This window comes from Tupaia chinensis, unplaced genomic scaffold, assembly GCF_000334495.1.
Source record: "Tupaia chinensis unplaced genomic scaffold, TupChi_1.0 Scaffold143747_1, whole genome shotgun sequence".
NCBI lineage: Eukaryota > Metazoa > Chordata > Mammalia > Scandentia > Tupaiidae > Tupaia > Tupaia belangeri.
Window position 1 is genome coordinate 85,874 of NW_006203596.1, and position 14,639 is coordinate 100,512.

Here is a 14,639-nt window from a genome sequence, read left to right on the forward strand (position 1 = left end):
ACAAAAATTTAGAATCATGGGGCTGGCAGATAGTGTGGTGGTTTAAGGTGCTGGACTCCCATATGACCAACAGCGGTTCAAGTCCTGGACCTGGCAGTTTGTGTTCTCCCATTCCCTTTTTCTCTTTCTCTATCTCTCTCTGGACAAATTAAAATAACAACAATAATAATAATAATAACAAATACAGTAATATAAATAATTTTTTAAAATTTAGAAACACGTAAAATGTAGGTACTCATAGGTTGGTCAATAGTGTCTTTCTAAAAATAAAGACTTTGAATTCACATATTGATATTAAAATAAAAATATCTGGAAGGGCTGACTAGAAGGCTGGATGATATTAAAGCAAGAGTTAGTGACTTGGAAGATAAAATTGATAAATTGCTATAAAATGAGCCCAGAGCAACACTGTTATTCCTTACAGACAGTTTTGTTCTTTGCCCTAACTATTGTTAGATTTCTTTTAACAATGAAAATATATTATACACTTCTATGTAATTAAAATAAATTTAGCTCATGTTTTAAGAGTAAAAATGATAAAAATTAACATATGCTCATTTTGGCATATTTTAAACACAGAAAAATTAAAAGAAGTAAAGCATTATACTAAGAAATTACTCAATGACTTCCGTATATCTTTTCTTTATTATTGTTTTCCTTTATTCACATTGTGTTTTAGTGACTTAGATAGCAACTTCCACATGTTGTCCAGTTCAACCTTTTTAAAAAATTTACCTCTTTTTAAAGAATTATTTTATTTAACTTTGTTTATTTATTTCAATTTGACCAGAGAGTGACAGAGAGAGAGGGAAAATGAGAAACAAATCGCTAGATCTGGGACTCAAACCACAGTCGGCCAAGTGGGAGTCCAGTGCCCTTAACTACCACGCCTTTTAAATTAATTCAACCTTTTAAATTAATATCTCCCTTTGCCTAAAGCATTCAAATTGATTTTAGTCACTACCATTGATTTGATTTGAGGTAATGGGTTATTGAAATGTAGTTACAATGATGGTTTTAGCCACTAAAGAACAGATTTCAAAACGGCCTATACATATTAATAATTGCATTGACTTCTATAATTTTATTGTCTTTTATATTCTTCTATTAGTTATACCTATGGCAAACCTGTAGATGGGAAGGTTCTACTGAGCGTGTGCAGAAAACCCTCTTTTTACGGTGATTGTAAATATCTTCCCACTGCACTCTGTAAAAATTTTACCACTCAGGTAAGAAATAGATCTGTAAAATCATAAATAAATTTGCATTTAACTTGTATTTACCTTTCTTATTTCCCTCTTTACAATAAAAAAATAGTTTGTTTCTACATCTCTATTCCTGTTTATAAATTTTCTATTTTCTTTTGTCTTGCTAATTTCTCATTTTCTATTGATGAATAAAAAGCAAATCATAGCATTTTAAAGCTCAGTAGTAAATTTCAGTTCTTAATTACAAATAAATTTGATTCCATGCCAAAATTTACATTCTACCAATATACTAGAAACATGGTATATCCCCCACTTTCTACTGTGAGGATTTAGTCGAGATTTAGAGAGAAGATACCTAGGTGTACTCCAGATTATTCAAGGGGTGCTTATTTTCTCTCAGTCTGTTCCCACAAAAAATAACTACATGTAGGAGCCCTAGATAAAGTATATATCAGTCCGTGCTCTTCACTACTAACTAAAAGAATCAACCTCTGCAAATTTACAAAGGAGCAATTTCCTAAAAGGACCTGTGTGGACGATTTGAGAACCAGCATCAGAAAATGGGCAGAGTGACTGGGCTAGGATGTAGCAAGGACTTCAGTTAAAAGCATACAGTCTGGCTAGCTAATATACAACTGCCAGCTACTATCCCCACATCACAGTGTAGCACCACTTACACACACACACACACACAGAGTCATGTATTTCTGTTTTCCCTCGAGGAGACTTTTGATGAGAAATAATTAGGAAACTACTGGTTCTCAAAATGAAAACTCATATTTGGATAATAAGCTAAAATGATAACAATTATAACTAATATTTGAAGGACGCTTTCTATGTGTTAAGCACTGGGCTAAGTAGTTTACGTGTATTTAATTCTGAAAGCAATCCTCTATGTAGGGCATTGTCATTTTCACTCCATTTTTAGATAGGTGGATTTAAGCAGTCAGAGGTCCACTGCATTGCTCAAGAGTATATATTTAAATAATTAGTGGGATTGTATCCTCAAGCATTTCAGAGGATATACAAGTTATTAATTTACTCACTAAACAAATAAATACTGAGGTCCCTTACTATGTAAGCATTATTGATTTAGGAGCTGCAGCATTGAACAATTCAGACCTAGTCCCCACCCTCATGGGGACTGCTGTGTGTGGTGCAGTTATCTTTTAAAAGTGCACTCCAGAAGAATGAGCCAACCTGAGCCAAACGCACAGGGAAAATATAGCTCCAACTAGACTCTCAAAGAAGGTTATAGTATAGAGAGGACTTTCAGGAGATTTGAGATATCTGCAAAGTTAAAATACACATTTACACATGTAAAGCAGAGTATAGACTAAATGACTTATCTAATTATTCACCCTGAAGTCCAATGAACATTTTTCTGGACCTTTAAGTTTGTGGATATGGTACTAGACCTTCCAGGAAAGGCCATGCCACAGCTCCTTCCCCTCCATTGTCTTCCTGGGACCTTGGATACACACACCCGTGAGCCCAGCATAATTTTCAAGCCACCAGATTTAGGACTTGAACTGTGGTCAGCCATGTGGAAGTCCAGTGTCTTAACCACCACACCACCTGCTGGACCTCATTATGGCATTCTTAGAATTGCTTCCCAGAGGTTATACATTTTCTTATACTGCTAGTTCTTTTTAAAATTTAACTTTCTTATTGTTATATTAATTTACTTTTCAGTTAAGAAAGGATGGCTGTGTCTCCCAGTTCATCAGCACGGATGGTTTTGAGTTACATCGGGAAGGATACTGGAGTTACCTTCATGTGAATGTTCATGTGACAGAAAACGGAACAGGTAACGCTCTGTAAGCAGTTTGACCGCAGTTATTGTCACCCTCCCACTTGAATTGTTGTCTGGTGGCCAGCTACGCAATGTTAAAATGGTCGATTTTTTCCCCAGGGTTTGTCATCAGTTTTTCGGATCCAAAGTCTGAATGTTTCTTGTTTCAACTAAAATTCATTAGCTACCTATGGATGGATAGTCAAATATAAAAATCAAATGGACCTAAACTAAGAGTCAGAGTGCCAACTTCTTTGTGCATAATGAGACTGTCTGCTTTTAGATATCAGCACATTCCCACTCCTCAATCATCCCATGCATAAATATAACTGAGAAATACAATTGGCAACTATAAAAATTTTTGGTGACCATAAAATCAAGACAAGGAAGGCTGAATAGTTTGGGGGAAATACTTTTACAAACCTCTAAAAGGAAATCCAGTGAGATAGCTTTACCCCAAAGCCAAGATTTATGTCTAATGTCTAGTTTCTTGTATCTCCCTACTACTTCCGTTTCTCCCTGAAGCAGAGAATGATCAATTTTATGCCTTGAAGTGCTCTTTTTTCTATGCGGACCACTTCTTTTCTGCTAATGTAGTGTTTTTAAACTTATATATAACTGATATTTCAGTGAAATTTTGCTCATGAGCTATGAAACACTAATGTACTTGTATCAATAATCAACGTTTTTTGTTGTTAAGAGAGATTTTTGCTATAGGGCATGTGCACTTGCCAGAGACAGAGAGATATAAAAACTATCCTCCAGGAGGATGGCCATGCTGCAATCCTGTCTCCTCCATTCTCTTCTCGGGATTTTTTTTTTTTTTTTTTTTTTGGAGAGGTTTTTTGCTATAGGGTACATGCACTCGCCAGACAGACAGAGAGAGACAGAGAGACAGAAAGCAAGAAATCACCCCCCATGGGGGCTGGTCAAGCCGCAATCGCTTCTCCTCCATTCTGCTCTCAGGATCTTGGGCACACACGCACACACGCCCAGCGTGAGTTTTAAGCCACCGGGTCCGGGACGCGAACCATGGTCGACTATGTGGGAGTCCAGCGACATAGCTATTACGCTAACTGCTGGTTCCCAGGATTTTGGACATGTACACACACATGCCTGGCCTGTTTTAAGTCACTGTTCTGGGACTTGAACCACAGGCAGCCATGTGGAAGTCCAGTGACATAAACATTATGCCATCTGCTGGTCTCATATTCAAAGTTTTAAAGACAGGGCCAGCAGATGGTGTAACAGGTACATTGCTGGGCTCTCACATGGCAGACCATGGTTTGAGTCCCCAACCTGGTGGCTTAAAACTAATACCAGAAGTATAGGAGGTTTTGGCCAAGATCCTGGGAGAAGAATGGAAAAGAAGGAATTATGGCATGGCCATCCCCCATGGAAGGTGTTTTCTTACTTTCCCTATCTGTCTATTTCTCTCCAGTGAGTATGCACGCCCTAAGGTAAAAATCTCTATAAAAAAACAATAAATGTTTAAAAAGCATATGTCATATCCAGAGGAAATTCAAGCATCTAATTAATAATTAAACATATTGTCACATTGAACCAAATAAATAATGAGAGACTAACTTAAGAAGTGATAATAACAGGACCAGCAGTAAGCATAATGGCTATGTTGCTGGACTCCCATGTTGTCAACCACGGTTCAAATCCTGGACCCGGCGGCTTGAATTCATGCTAGGCACATGTGCATGCATGCCCAAGATCCCAAGAGGAGAATGGAGGAGAAGGGATTGCGGCATGGCCAACCCCCCTGGGGGGTGATTTCTCACTTTCTGTCTCTCTGTCTCCTTCTGTCTTTCTGGTGAGTGCACGCGCCCTATAGCAAAAACCTCTCCAAAAAAAGAAAAAAAAAAGTGATAATAACATATTTAATGAGGAATTTTATACTTCATAATATAATGTTAATAAAAGTAACATAAAATGACATAAACATTTACATGTATAAATAAGTGCGTGTGTGTATATATGTATATATGTATGTGTTTATATGCATATATGTATATATGGATATGTTTACATACGTATACATATAAACACATATATAATCCAAAATATATTAATATAAATAATAAATATAAAAGTAATAAAAAACTTTTAGGAAAAAGAGCAAAATGTTAATACGGGTTATTCTGAAGATATTTGGTGTCTGTATTTGATGTCATTTGTATTTTCTTCTTTAAACTTTTCAATTTTTTAATTATATGTATATGATAAAAGTTTTAAGCAGGCAAAGGGTACAAGATATGTTATTAAACAATTACCAATAATGACAAATCAGCAAGGTCCTAAACCCTTGTTAAAGAATGGTTCATAATGGGAACCAGCAGTTAGCGTAATGGCTATGTCGCTGGACTCCCACGTAGTCGACTGCGGTTCACGTCCCGGACCCGGTGGCTTAAAACTCACGCCGGGCGCGTGTGCATGTGTGCCCAAGATCCCGAGAGGAGAATGGAGGAGAAGGGATTGCGGCGTGACCATCCCCCCGGGGGGTGATTTCTTGCTTTCTGTCTCTATGTCTCTCTCTGTCTGTCTGGCGAGCGCACGCGCCCTACAGTGAAAATCTCTCCAAAAAAAAAGAATGGTTCATAAAATGGGTACTCTATGAAGGGTGAAAACAGCAGCTGAGAATGACAAGCTTTGTCTATATTTTTCACATTTTTCATTAACTTTCTTTAAAAGAGATAGCTGAAGACGTATCTGTGTATTAAAACTGTTTAGGAAAGGGGAATTATTTAAAGATGGTGAGTTTTTGTGATTTTTTTTCCTGGAGCTCCAATTTCAGCATTTTCCTAATAAAACTTAATTGCAGGTGAACAGCTTACGAGGTTCAAGTCCATAAACATAGACTCATCGATGGTGAAGATCACATTTGAGAACATGGATACATTCTACAAACAGGGACTCCCTTACTTTGGCCAGGTAAGAGAAGCAATAACTTCTCTACATCCCTATTCAGCCATCTTTCATTCACTCAATTATATACAACAGCTATTTTCTGAGATATGCCTATGTAAGAAGCTCTGTTTTTAAACATTGTATGTAACCTGAGCTGTAGGTTTTCACAACTTCCTCCTGGTTTATGACTTTTGTCAAGTTGAAACCATTAAGAATGTCCTATTCCACTCCCAAAATGTCCCAGTTTGAACAATAAATTATACAGTCTGCATCAGTATTAGGAATAAAATGGTGAAGTACACAGGCCCCACTATTCCTGCCCTTGTGGAGTTCATAGTCTAACAGGGAAAGTAGCTATTAAACAAATAATCTGGACTCCCACATGGTCGACCATGGTTCAAGTCTCAGACCTGGTGGCCTCAAAATCAAATTGTGTGTGTGTGTGTGTGTGTGTGTGTGTGTGTGTGCCCGAGATCCTGGGGAGGAGAATGGAGAAGGGATTGTGACACGGCCATACCCCTTGGGGGTGATTTCTTGCTTTCTATCTCTCTCTGTCTCTCTGGTGAGTGCACATGCCCTACAACAACAAAAAAAATCTCTCTTAAAAATAATAATTTTACAAGTAATTATTTAATTATAGTCATGGCAGTTTCTATCAGTGAAGCACTGACCATTGAACCATTCAATAAAGGGACTGGCAAACCACAGTATATGGGCAAATTCCAGCAAAGCCTGCCTTTGCACAGCCAGTACACTAGGAATGGTTTCAACATAGTCCAAAGATTATTTTTAAAAGTCAAAGAACAATATCAGGAGGAGATTATATGTGACCTTGCAAAACCTAAAATAATTACTATTTTGCTCTTTCCAGAAAAAGTTTAGTAAACTTTGGAGTAAATGGTCATGGAAAGTTATCCTGAGAAAGTAATCGTTTAGACACTAATAGACTACTAGAATACTAATATTACTAATACAAATATACAAACAGTAATATTAGAACATTAGTAAAGAATTACAAAAATTGGTTTCCTGAATGAGAGCCTATAGACCAGGGTTCTCAAATTCCTTCTTCTACCAGAATCCCCTATAAGGCTTGTCAAAATAAATTGCAGTAAAAGCCATTTTTATCATGTATCTGATGATATGTCTTATGGTGCCTTTTGTTAAAAAGAAAAAATCTTTCACTTGATTTTAATTAAATTATTCAGTTTTCACTTTACATTGTGTGCTTTATGGGGCTCATTTAAATAAATCTTTCCTTATTAAACTATTAGAGAAATACTCCTTAACATCCTCTTGTATCATTTTATACATTTCATTTTTTTATTATTGACAACTTCTAATCTATTAAAAGTTATAGAAAATAATATATTAACCACCATGAACCATGACCAAGCTAATGTACCATTATAAACTCATAACCAACCTTATTTCACCCATATACCTGCCAACTTACCTCTCCTCAGAATACTAGCAACATTCTATTACTAATATGTGTCCCCAACATGTGGGAATTCTTTAAAATATTACCTTAATTCATCATTCAATTTTCAAGTTCTCCAACTGTGATTTTTAAGTACATTTTCAGTTAATTACAACAGGTAGAAATAAGATCTATACATTCTAGCAGTTGATATGTGTCTCAATCTATTTAAGGTTGGCAGGATCCTTGTTCCCCTCCCGCTTGTTTTTTGGGTATTTTTTGTTGTTGTTTTTGTTTTTTTTTTTTTTTGGAAATGCACTTACTGAAGAAACTGTAAAAAATTTGGTTCAATATGCCCTTGCAGTTTTCCTGAGGCTTAATTTTTCTGACTGCTTCTGACATTTTTCTCAGTATCTAGGCCAGTGTGGAACATTTTAGAGCACTCTTCTTACCTACATCTACAGCCACAGTAACCTGAAAGAATTGTTTCACTCACTCTCAGCTCATTTTCTGCAAAATACCTTCTGCTTCAATATTCCCACCTTATTTCTGGCACCCATCATTTTCCTGTTGGGTACAGTAAGCCCCCGTGCTTTTTCTTGGTTGGCCTTTGCAGATCGATGCATCGCTTGCCCTATCTGCATGGCCTTTAGAGTCATTCAGTTTCATCCTAAGCCCTGATCTTATATAAGTAATAATAATAATAATAATAATAGTCTCAGCGTTCCAGAGGTTATGGACCTGTAACTCCTTGCCTTTATGAACCACACAGCAGTTCTAATTTTAGTCCACCTAGAGCAGAAGGATCCTTTGAGTACTTTCTAGTCACAAAGAAGGAACAAGCCATGTGAGGACTTCCCTTTGTAGTCTTTGTCCCACACTCACTTAGTGCTCAAAAGCAGTAACAAGCTCATTGCAGACTTTAGGGGCCAGGCATACAAGACTCCCTTAGACATTTCTTGTGGCCAATGAGCTCGTCACGTGTCCCATACATTGAAACAATCATTTCGGCCATCTCCCAATGCAACTACTGTCACTTGTGGAGAAATTCTCCTGAGCTCACAGCCTTGCCCTCCTTCTATGGCAGACACAACTACTTTGGAGCTTTACCTCTGAGGCCTTAAAATGCACAGAAGACACATAAAAAGCAGACAGACCTCTATTCTGGCAACAGAGTACCCTTTAAAGGACCCGGCCCTCCATAATACCGAGCCACGTGTTTGATGACCTTATTGCTACAAATGCCCTCAGTCATTTCCGGTAGGGCAGCTACTGCAGCAATGAGCACCATCACAGAGACCTCCCTCCCCTTCCGAAAGCAGGAAAGGAATAACTGGCTCCTATGGGCACAGTTTCAGGAGGTGATGAGAGCATTTTCCACCATGATAGATCAAAAACCCAGAAGAGACCACCCTGTACAACTGTACTGTTTCATTTTTATTTGTGGTAAAACGCATGCACCTATGAGGGAGAGGGAGACGACACCCTCAACAAGCTCTGGCCATGCCGTGATCCCCTTCCTCCAGTCCTCCAGTCTGACAGAGCCTGGGCACTCTTGCACTTGCCCAGAGTGTTTCAGGCAGGGATTCGAACCACAGTTGCCATGTGGGATCTGATCTGGCTTCTCTTGAGCAGTTCAGTACTGCTGCCTGATGGGAACTGGTCCTATAACCATAATTCTGAACTAAAACATGTCATTGCTTGAGACCCACAGCCTATGGCTGCCATGGGTCCACCTAAAATGATCAAGGAGATGAGAGCTCTTATGTTGACCTCCAAGAAGAACGAACTCATTCAAATGCTACCAGAGGAGACGTGTCCACACAGGATAACTGCACCTGTGTTAGGGTAGAGCACACTGCTTTGTCCAAAGATGCCTGATTCATGTAGGTGCCATCTGTCCCCCACCCTTGTGATGAATTAGGATTCAGCTGACCTTCCTAATTCTCTGCCAGAAGAGATTCTTAAGGATCCTAATCACACAGTAGATAATACTGCACTTTGATGTGTCAAGAGCCTTTGGGCGGGATTGGGGAGGAGCAGGACCTTAGTGGCTAAGCTAGGACTAAACGTGACATGACATACTTAAATACTGGTTCCTATGCTAGAGAGAACAGGAACGAAATCACTGAACTAACTCTGAAGTATCTAGGAAGATTTTACAGAATTACTGCTAACTTTTTAGATATAATAATAGGATTTAGATCATATTTTTTAGTCTCCAACATTAGCCTTGATTGAGAATCACTGTTTTAACAATTACAAAACTCAAATTTTATTCGTTCTCAGTTTATTAGTTAAAAAACTTTGTCCTCCAGTGGCCATTTGGCAATGTCAGGGGACACTCTGGTCTGGCACAGATAGCAGTGGGATGTGCTGCCGGCATTCAGTGGCAGGGGCATGGGTGTTGCCGGGCACCACCACACACAGGTGAAGACCGCAGTAAAGTATTATCTGGCCCAAAATGCCAACAATGTCTGTGCTAGGAAAGAGTAGTCTAGAGAAATAATGCAATTAAATCATTATTATCAATGGCTACTAACACCCCAGTAAGAGAGATTAAAAGAGTACTTTTGCACTGCCTATGAAATATTCTTGTCTATCCTCCCACCATAAATGAGTTTAAGTCAGACCAACCGAGACCCCTAAATCTACCAGTTCACAGGAAATGCAATCACTTTATCTGCTATAAGCATGCCAGTTTCAGAAGGGGCTTTTAAAAGCTACCATTGCTTGTACGGGTAAGACAATGAAAAAGAAATGGTTTATTAAAGTATTTGTCAAAAGATTTTAGGGAGGAAAATGCTAAGTTTCACAATTTATAAAAGTTAGGTTGATGCCAGTCTAGAGAAAAGACAGGCAGAAGCAATACAAGAGAGAGATTGAATAGAAGAATGCATTTATAGGGGGGAAAAATGAAGAGAATTTGGACATAAATCAACAACAATAAGAATGAATCTGATCCATTGGAAATAGAAAAAGATACAATTGAAAAATATTTTCTCAACAACTGAAATTGGTGAGTGAAAAAAATTAAGAAGGTCTAGGTATCCCCGAATATTTGACTTTAGTAACTAAATGAATAGTTGGATGATTCACTGAGGTGAATGAGAAAGGGGAGAACATTGGGCATCGTAAAACATCATTTCATTTTGAAGATTTCTGCAGTATAATGCAAAAATAGTCAAGATACGGTTAAATACATGGACCTGTTTCCAGAGGTGTTTGTGGGCAGGAAAACTAGGGTTTAAGGTCATTCCATACTGATATATGACACAGACTCAAGGGGCTTAGGGACTCCCCAGGGAGTGCATACATGACAAGAAAAGAGTGCCACAACAGAACTTTGTTGGGTGCCAACAAAATCAACCCCCAAATTCACTAATTCCAGAAATTTCCTTTCTTTCTTTCTATAGATTAAACTGCTTCATCCAGACAACTCTCCCATCCCAAATGAAGTTATCCAGTTGCACCTGAAGGACAAAATTGTGGGCAACTATACCACAGATGCAAATGGCACTGCTCACTTTTCTTTGGACACATCTAAGTTTACATATCCAAATATCACTTTGAAAGTAAGTTAACCAAAACCCATCCTGTCTCTGTTGTTATAGAGTCACAAACAAAATTCTACAAAATTCTAAGAAATATTTTGAACATTACCTTTAAAATTGAGTATCTTTAAATTTTGGAAGTTGTTTATTAACTGTCAAGAACTATAGAGTATGAGCAAAAATTTTTTGATATCTAGAGCAAATGTTTGTGGAAAAATGTAAAAATAAATAAATGAATGAAAAAAAGAAAAGAAAAGAAGTTGGGCATAGGCAAGTAGAGAAAAAATCTGCATTTTAAAAATGCTCATATTTGGGACCAACGGATGGCATAATGGTTAAGTTGTTGTACTCCCACATTGTCAACCGCAGTTCAAGTCCCTGCCTCAGCAGCTTAAAACTCATGCTGGGTGCATGTGCATGCAGGTGTGTCCAAAATCCTGAGAGGAGAATGGAGGAGAAGGGATTGTGACATGGCCATACCCCCATGGGGGTGTTTTCTCACTTTCTCTCTCTCAGTCTTTCCAGAAAGCGCATGCACCGTAAAGCAAAAATCTCTCTAAAAATATTAATTTATGCTTGCATTTATAGAAAAGAAATGAATTTTGGTATGATAGAGTGCTGCAAAATCTTTAAATATTAAAGAAGTAGACACTATAAAAAATTAAAGAATTGTTTTATAAGTCCCGGGAAATGAAAAAAGAATGGCGTATATATTTAAGGATAAGAGAGAACTTCGAAAAGTTTATAGAAAAATTAGGTTAAAGTATGAGTTTATTTTGGTGCACAAAATTTGAAATCTATGCATAGTTTTTTTTCATAATATTCATTTTCCATAAATTTTTAAAGACACACACACCCACACACACACACACACACACACACACACAGAAGAGAGTTAACTGAAAATAAGCAACATTTCACTTTCATTGTGGAAATAGAATGAAAATTCTATTTTCATATTAATAGAAAGAAGTATTCTGGAAATTCTAATCTATTACCATGTAATGTAAAGAATTTCTCTGGATATACTCAGGAAGAAGTAAACTGTTATCTGTAATAATTAAATGTCAGTCCTTCCTTGAAATTTTTAAAGGACGCTTCCTCAAACTTTTATATTGATAATTATAAACTACAATTGTTTGAATGACCTACTTGTTATATTTCATAAAAACATTTTTACCTTTCAGCAAAACTTCATATGATACTATTAGTATCCAAGTTAACTTCTTCACAGGTTCTTTATATTATAGTAAAGGATTATTATAGTAAATATACTAATGTATTTGCTAATAAAAATATAACAGTAGTACAGAACACAGTAAAATATTTAAAGTAATATTGTTGAACTAGGACTTGAATAAACTATAAAGTGTAAAGACATATAGTTGTCCCTTTAGAGCATACCTAGAAATTGAGTGTGAGGAACTGGTCTAGAAAATGATCCTGAAAACTTTCTGTAGATACGGAGCAGCATGATAATAAACATCTTACAAATATTCTTTCACTTATCCTTTCTCTTTATCATAAAATATCTGTAAACTTATTCTTTGTCTAGGCAACCTACAAGGCCAGTGAAAATTGCAAGGCTGAGGGCTGGGTGTTGCCTCAATACCCTCAGCCAGAGTATTTTGTACCCAGATTTTACTCCAAGACCAACAGCTTCCTAAAGATTGTCCCTGAGATAGAAGAGCTGAAATGCAACCAACGGAAGCAAGTGATGGTGCATTATCTTCTCAACATGGAAGACTTTAAAGACAGAACTTACACGGCAGTCTTCAATTATTTGGTAGGAACTGAAAATGTTCTACAACCAAAATTGTTTCATAACTTTCAAACTTTTTTTTTTTTTTTTTGAGAGGTTTTTGCTATAGGGCACGTGCACTCGCCAGGAAGCCAGAGAGAGACAGAAAGTGAGAAATCACCCCCCGGGGGGACGGCCATGCTACAATTCCTTCTCCCCCATTCTCCTCTTGGGATCTTGGATACGCACCCACACACACCTGGCATGAGTTTAAGCCACCGGGTCCAGGACTCGAACCGTGGTCAACTACATGGGAGTCCAGCAACATAGTCATTGGGCCAACTGCTAGTCCTTTTTCAAACTTTTTTGAACCTAATATAAATCCTTTTCCCCATACAACATAAGGAAGTCCAAACTAAATATAAAACGTAAGACTCCTATAATTGAAGCTTACGTTTTAAGAAAGAAGAGTAGCCAAACAGGCCATGTCACCATAACCTCCAATCATGTGGGAGTCCAGTGCCTTAACCACCATGCCACCTGCTGGCCATGATTGGGTCTTCAAGGGGTTGTTTAGATGTTACCTGTCTCCCATTGTTTTGTAACTTCTATGAACTCGAGGTCCATGTTCTATTTGTCTATTGTTGTATACATTTACTTATTCTGGTGCACATCACATAGGAGACTCAATGCAATACTTTCTTTTTTTTTCCTTTTTCATTCATTTGTTTTTTATTAATTTATTTATTTTGCATCCTTTCACTGAACATTATCACAGCATACAAAATGTGATTTCCCATCCAGAATACCCTGCATAGTGGCTTAATCATAATGTTATCGTCAACAAATAATTTTCCTTTTCTTGTTTCTTGTATATATATTTCCCCCTAATTTCTCACCCACTGCTATTTCCTACCCTCTTCCCACCCTGTCTGCAGTTGCTTTCCATTCCTTTTTTTACTTTTCCCACATTCTATTGATTCACAAAATTTCTAAATATTAATCTAAATATTTTCAATAGCAAGTTCAGCTGATATATACATAGCTGTGAACACCTGTTGACTTTAGGCATGAAACTCTGTGAGTCGAATGAATACACTATAAAGAAGCACCTAGCTGAGACTATATAGCTTACTATGGTAATGAAATAAATATTTTTAATATATTTTTTTATTTCAATAAAGACAGTTTTAACTTTAAAAAATCAAAATCAAAAAATGTTAAGAGAACTTTGCTTAAGACTTAAAGCCTGGAAACAGGCTAGGATTCTGTTTAAATAGTAGGTCCATGGACCTGTCCACAACTCAAGAGAAGACAAAAAGCCTTAACTCTGGAAAACAAAGCATAGAAGGAGATAGGTAATGTTTCCTTCAAAAGTCATAAAATTCTATTTCACCAGTTCAAACTCATGACTTAAGTTATCTTCTGTTGTAGTCCAATCTTTCCATTTAAATTCTGGAAGATAACATTCAACTCTGGACCTGTCCCTACCATTAAGTTGGCCATTTTCTTAGTTGTTTTGAACTCTTATTTCTGTGTGTCTGACTTTAGTTTTTCTGAGATAGCATTCCCTTCAGAACTTCTTGGAGAACTGGTCCGGCATCAGTAAATTATTTCAGGTTTTGGTTATCTGAGAATGTTCCAGTCTTCTCTTCCCACATGAAGGATAATCTTGCCAGATATTGCATTATTAGCTGAAATAGTTTTTCACTCAACACTTTGAGTATATTTTTCCATTCTTTCCTTGCTCACATTGTTTCAGATGAGAAATCCACTGTGAGCCTGATGGAATATCCTTTGTAGGTAACTTGACATTTCTCTCTTGTCAATCTTAGTATCTTGTGTTTGTCTGTGATTTTGGTCAATCTGGCTATGATTGGAGAAGATCTTGGAGAAGATCTTCTTTGGTTGATCCTATTTGGAGTCCTTTGTATTTCTTGGGTCTGGATCTTTGAATGCCTCTCTAGGTTTGGAAAGCTTCCTTCCAGGATTTCATAGAATA

At 37.2% G+C, this 14,639-nt stretch overlaps 1 protein-coding gene across 1 annotated transcript in view; it reads left to right on the forward strand.

The window, feature by feature from the left end:
- LOC102477267 (ovostatin-like) overlaps positions 1–14,639 on the forward strand; it is a 66,441-nt gene that overhangs the window by 21,023 nt on the left and 30,779 nt on the right. The window contains exons 10-14 of the mRNA XM_027766848.1: positions 1,112–1,229; positions 2,904–3,018; positions 5,834–5,943; positions 10,759–10,917; positions 12,452–12,682. Coding sequence (XP_027622649.1) covers positions 1,112–1,229; positions 2,904–3,018; positions 5,834–5,943; positions 10,759–10,917; positions 12,452–12,682 — 733 coding nt within the window. The remainder of the gene's footprint in view (positions 1–1,111; positions 1,230–2,903; positions 3,019–5,833; positions 5,944–10,758; positions 10,918–12,451; positions 12,683–14,639) is intronic.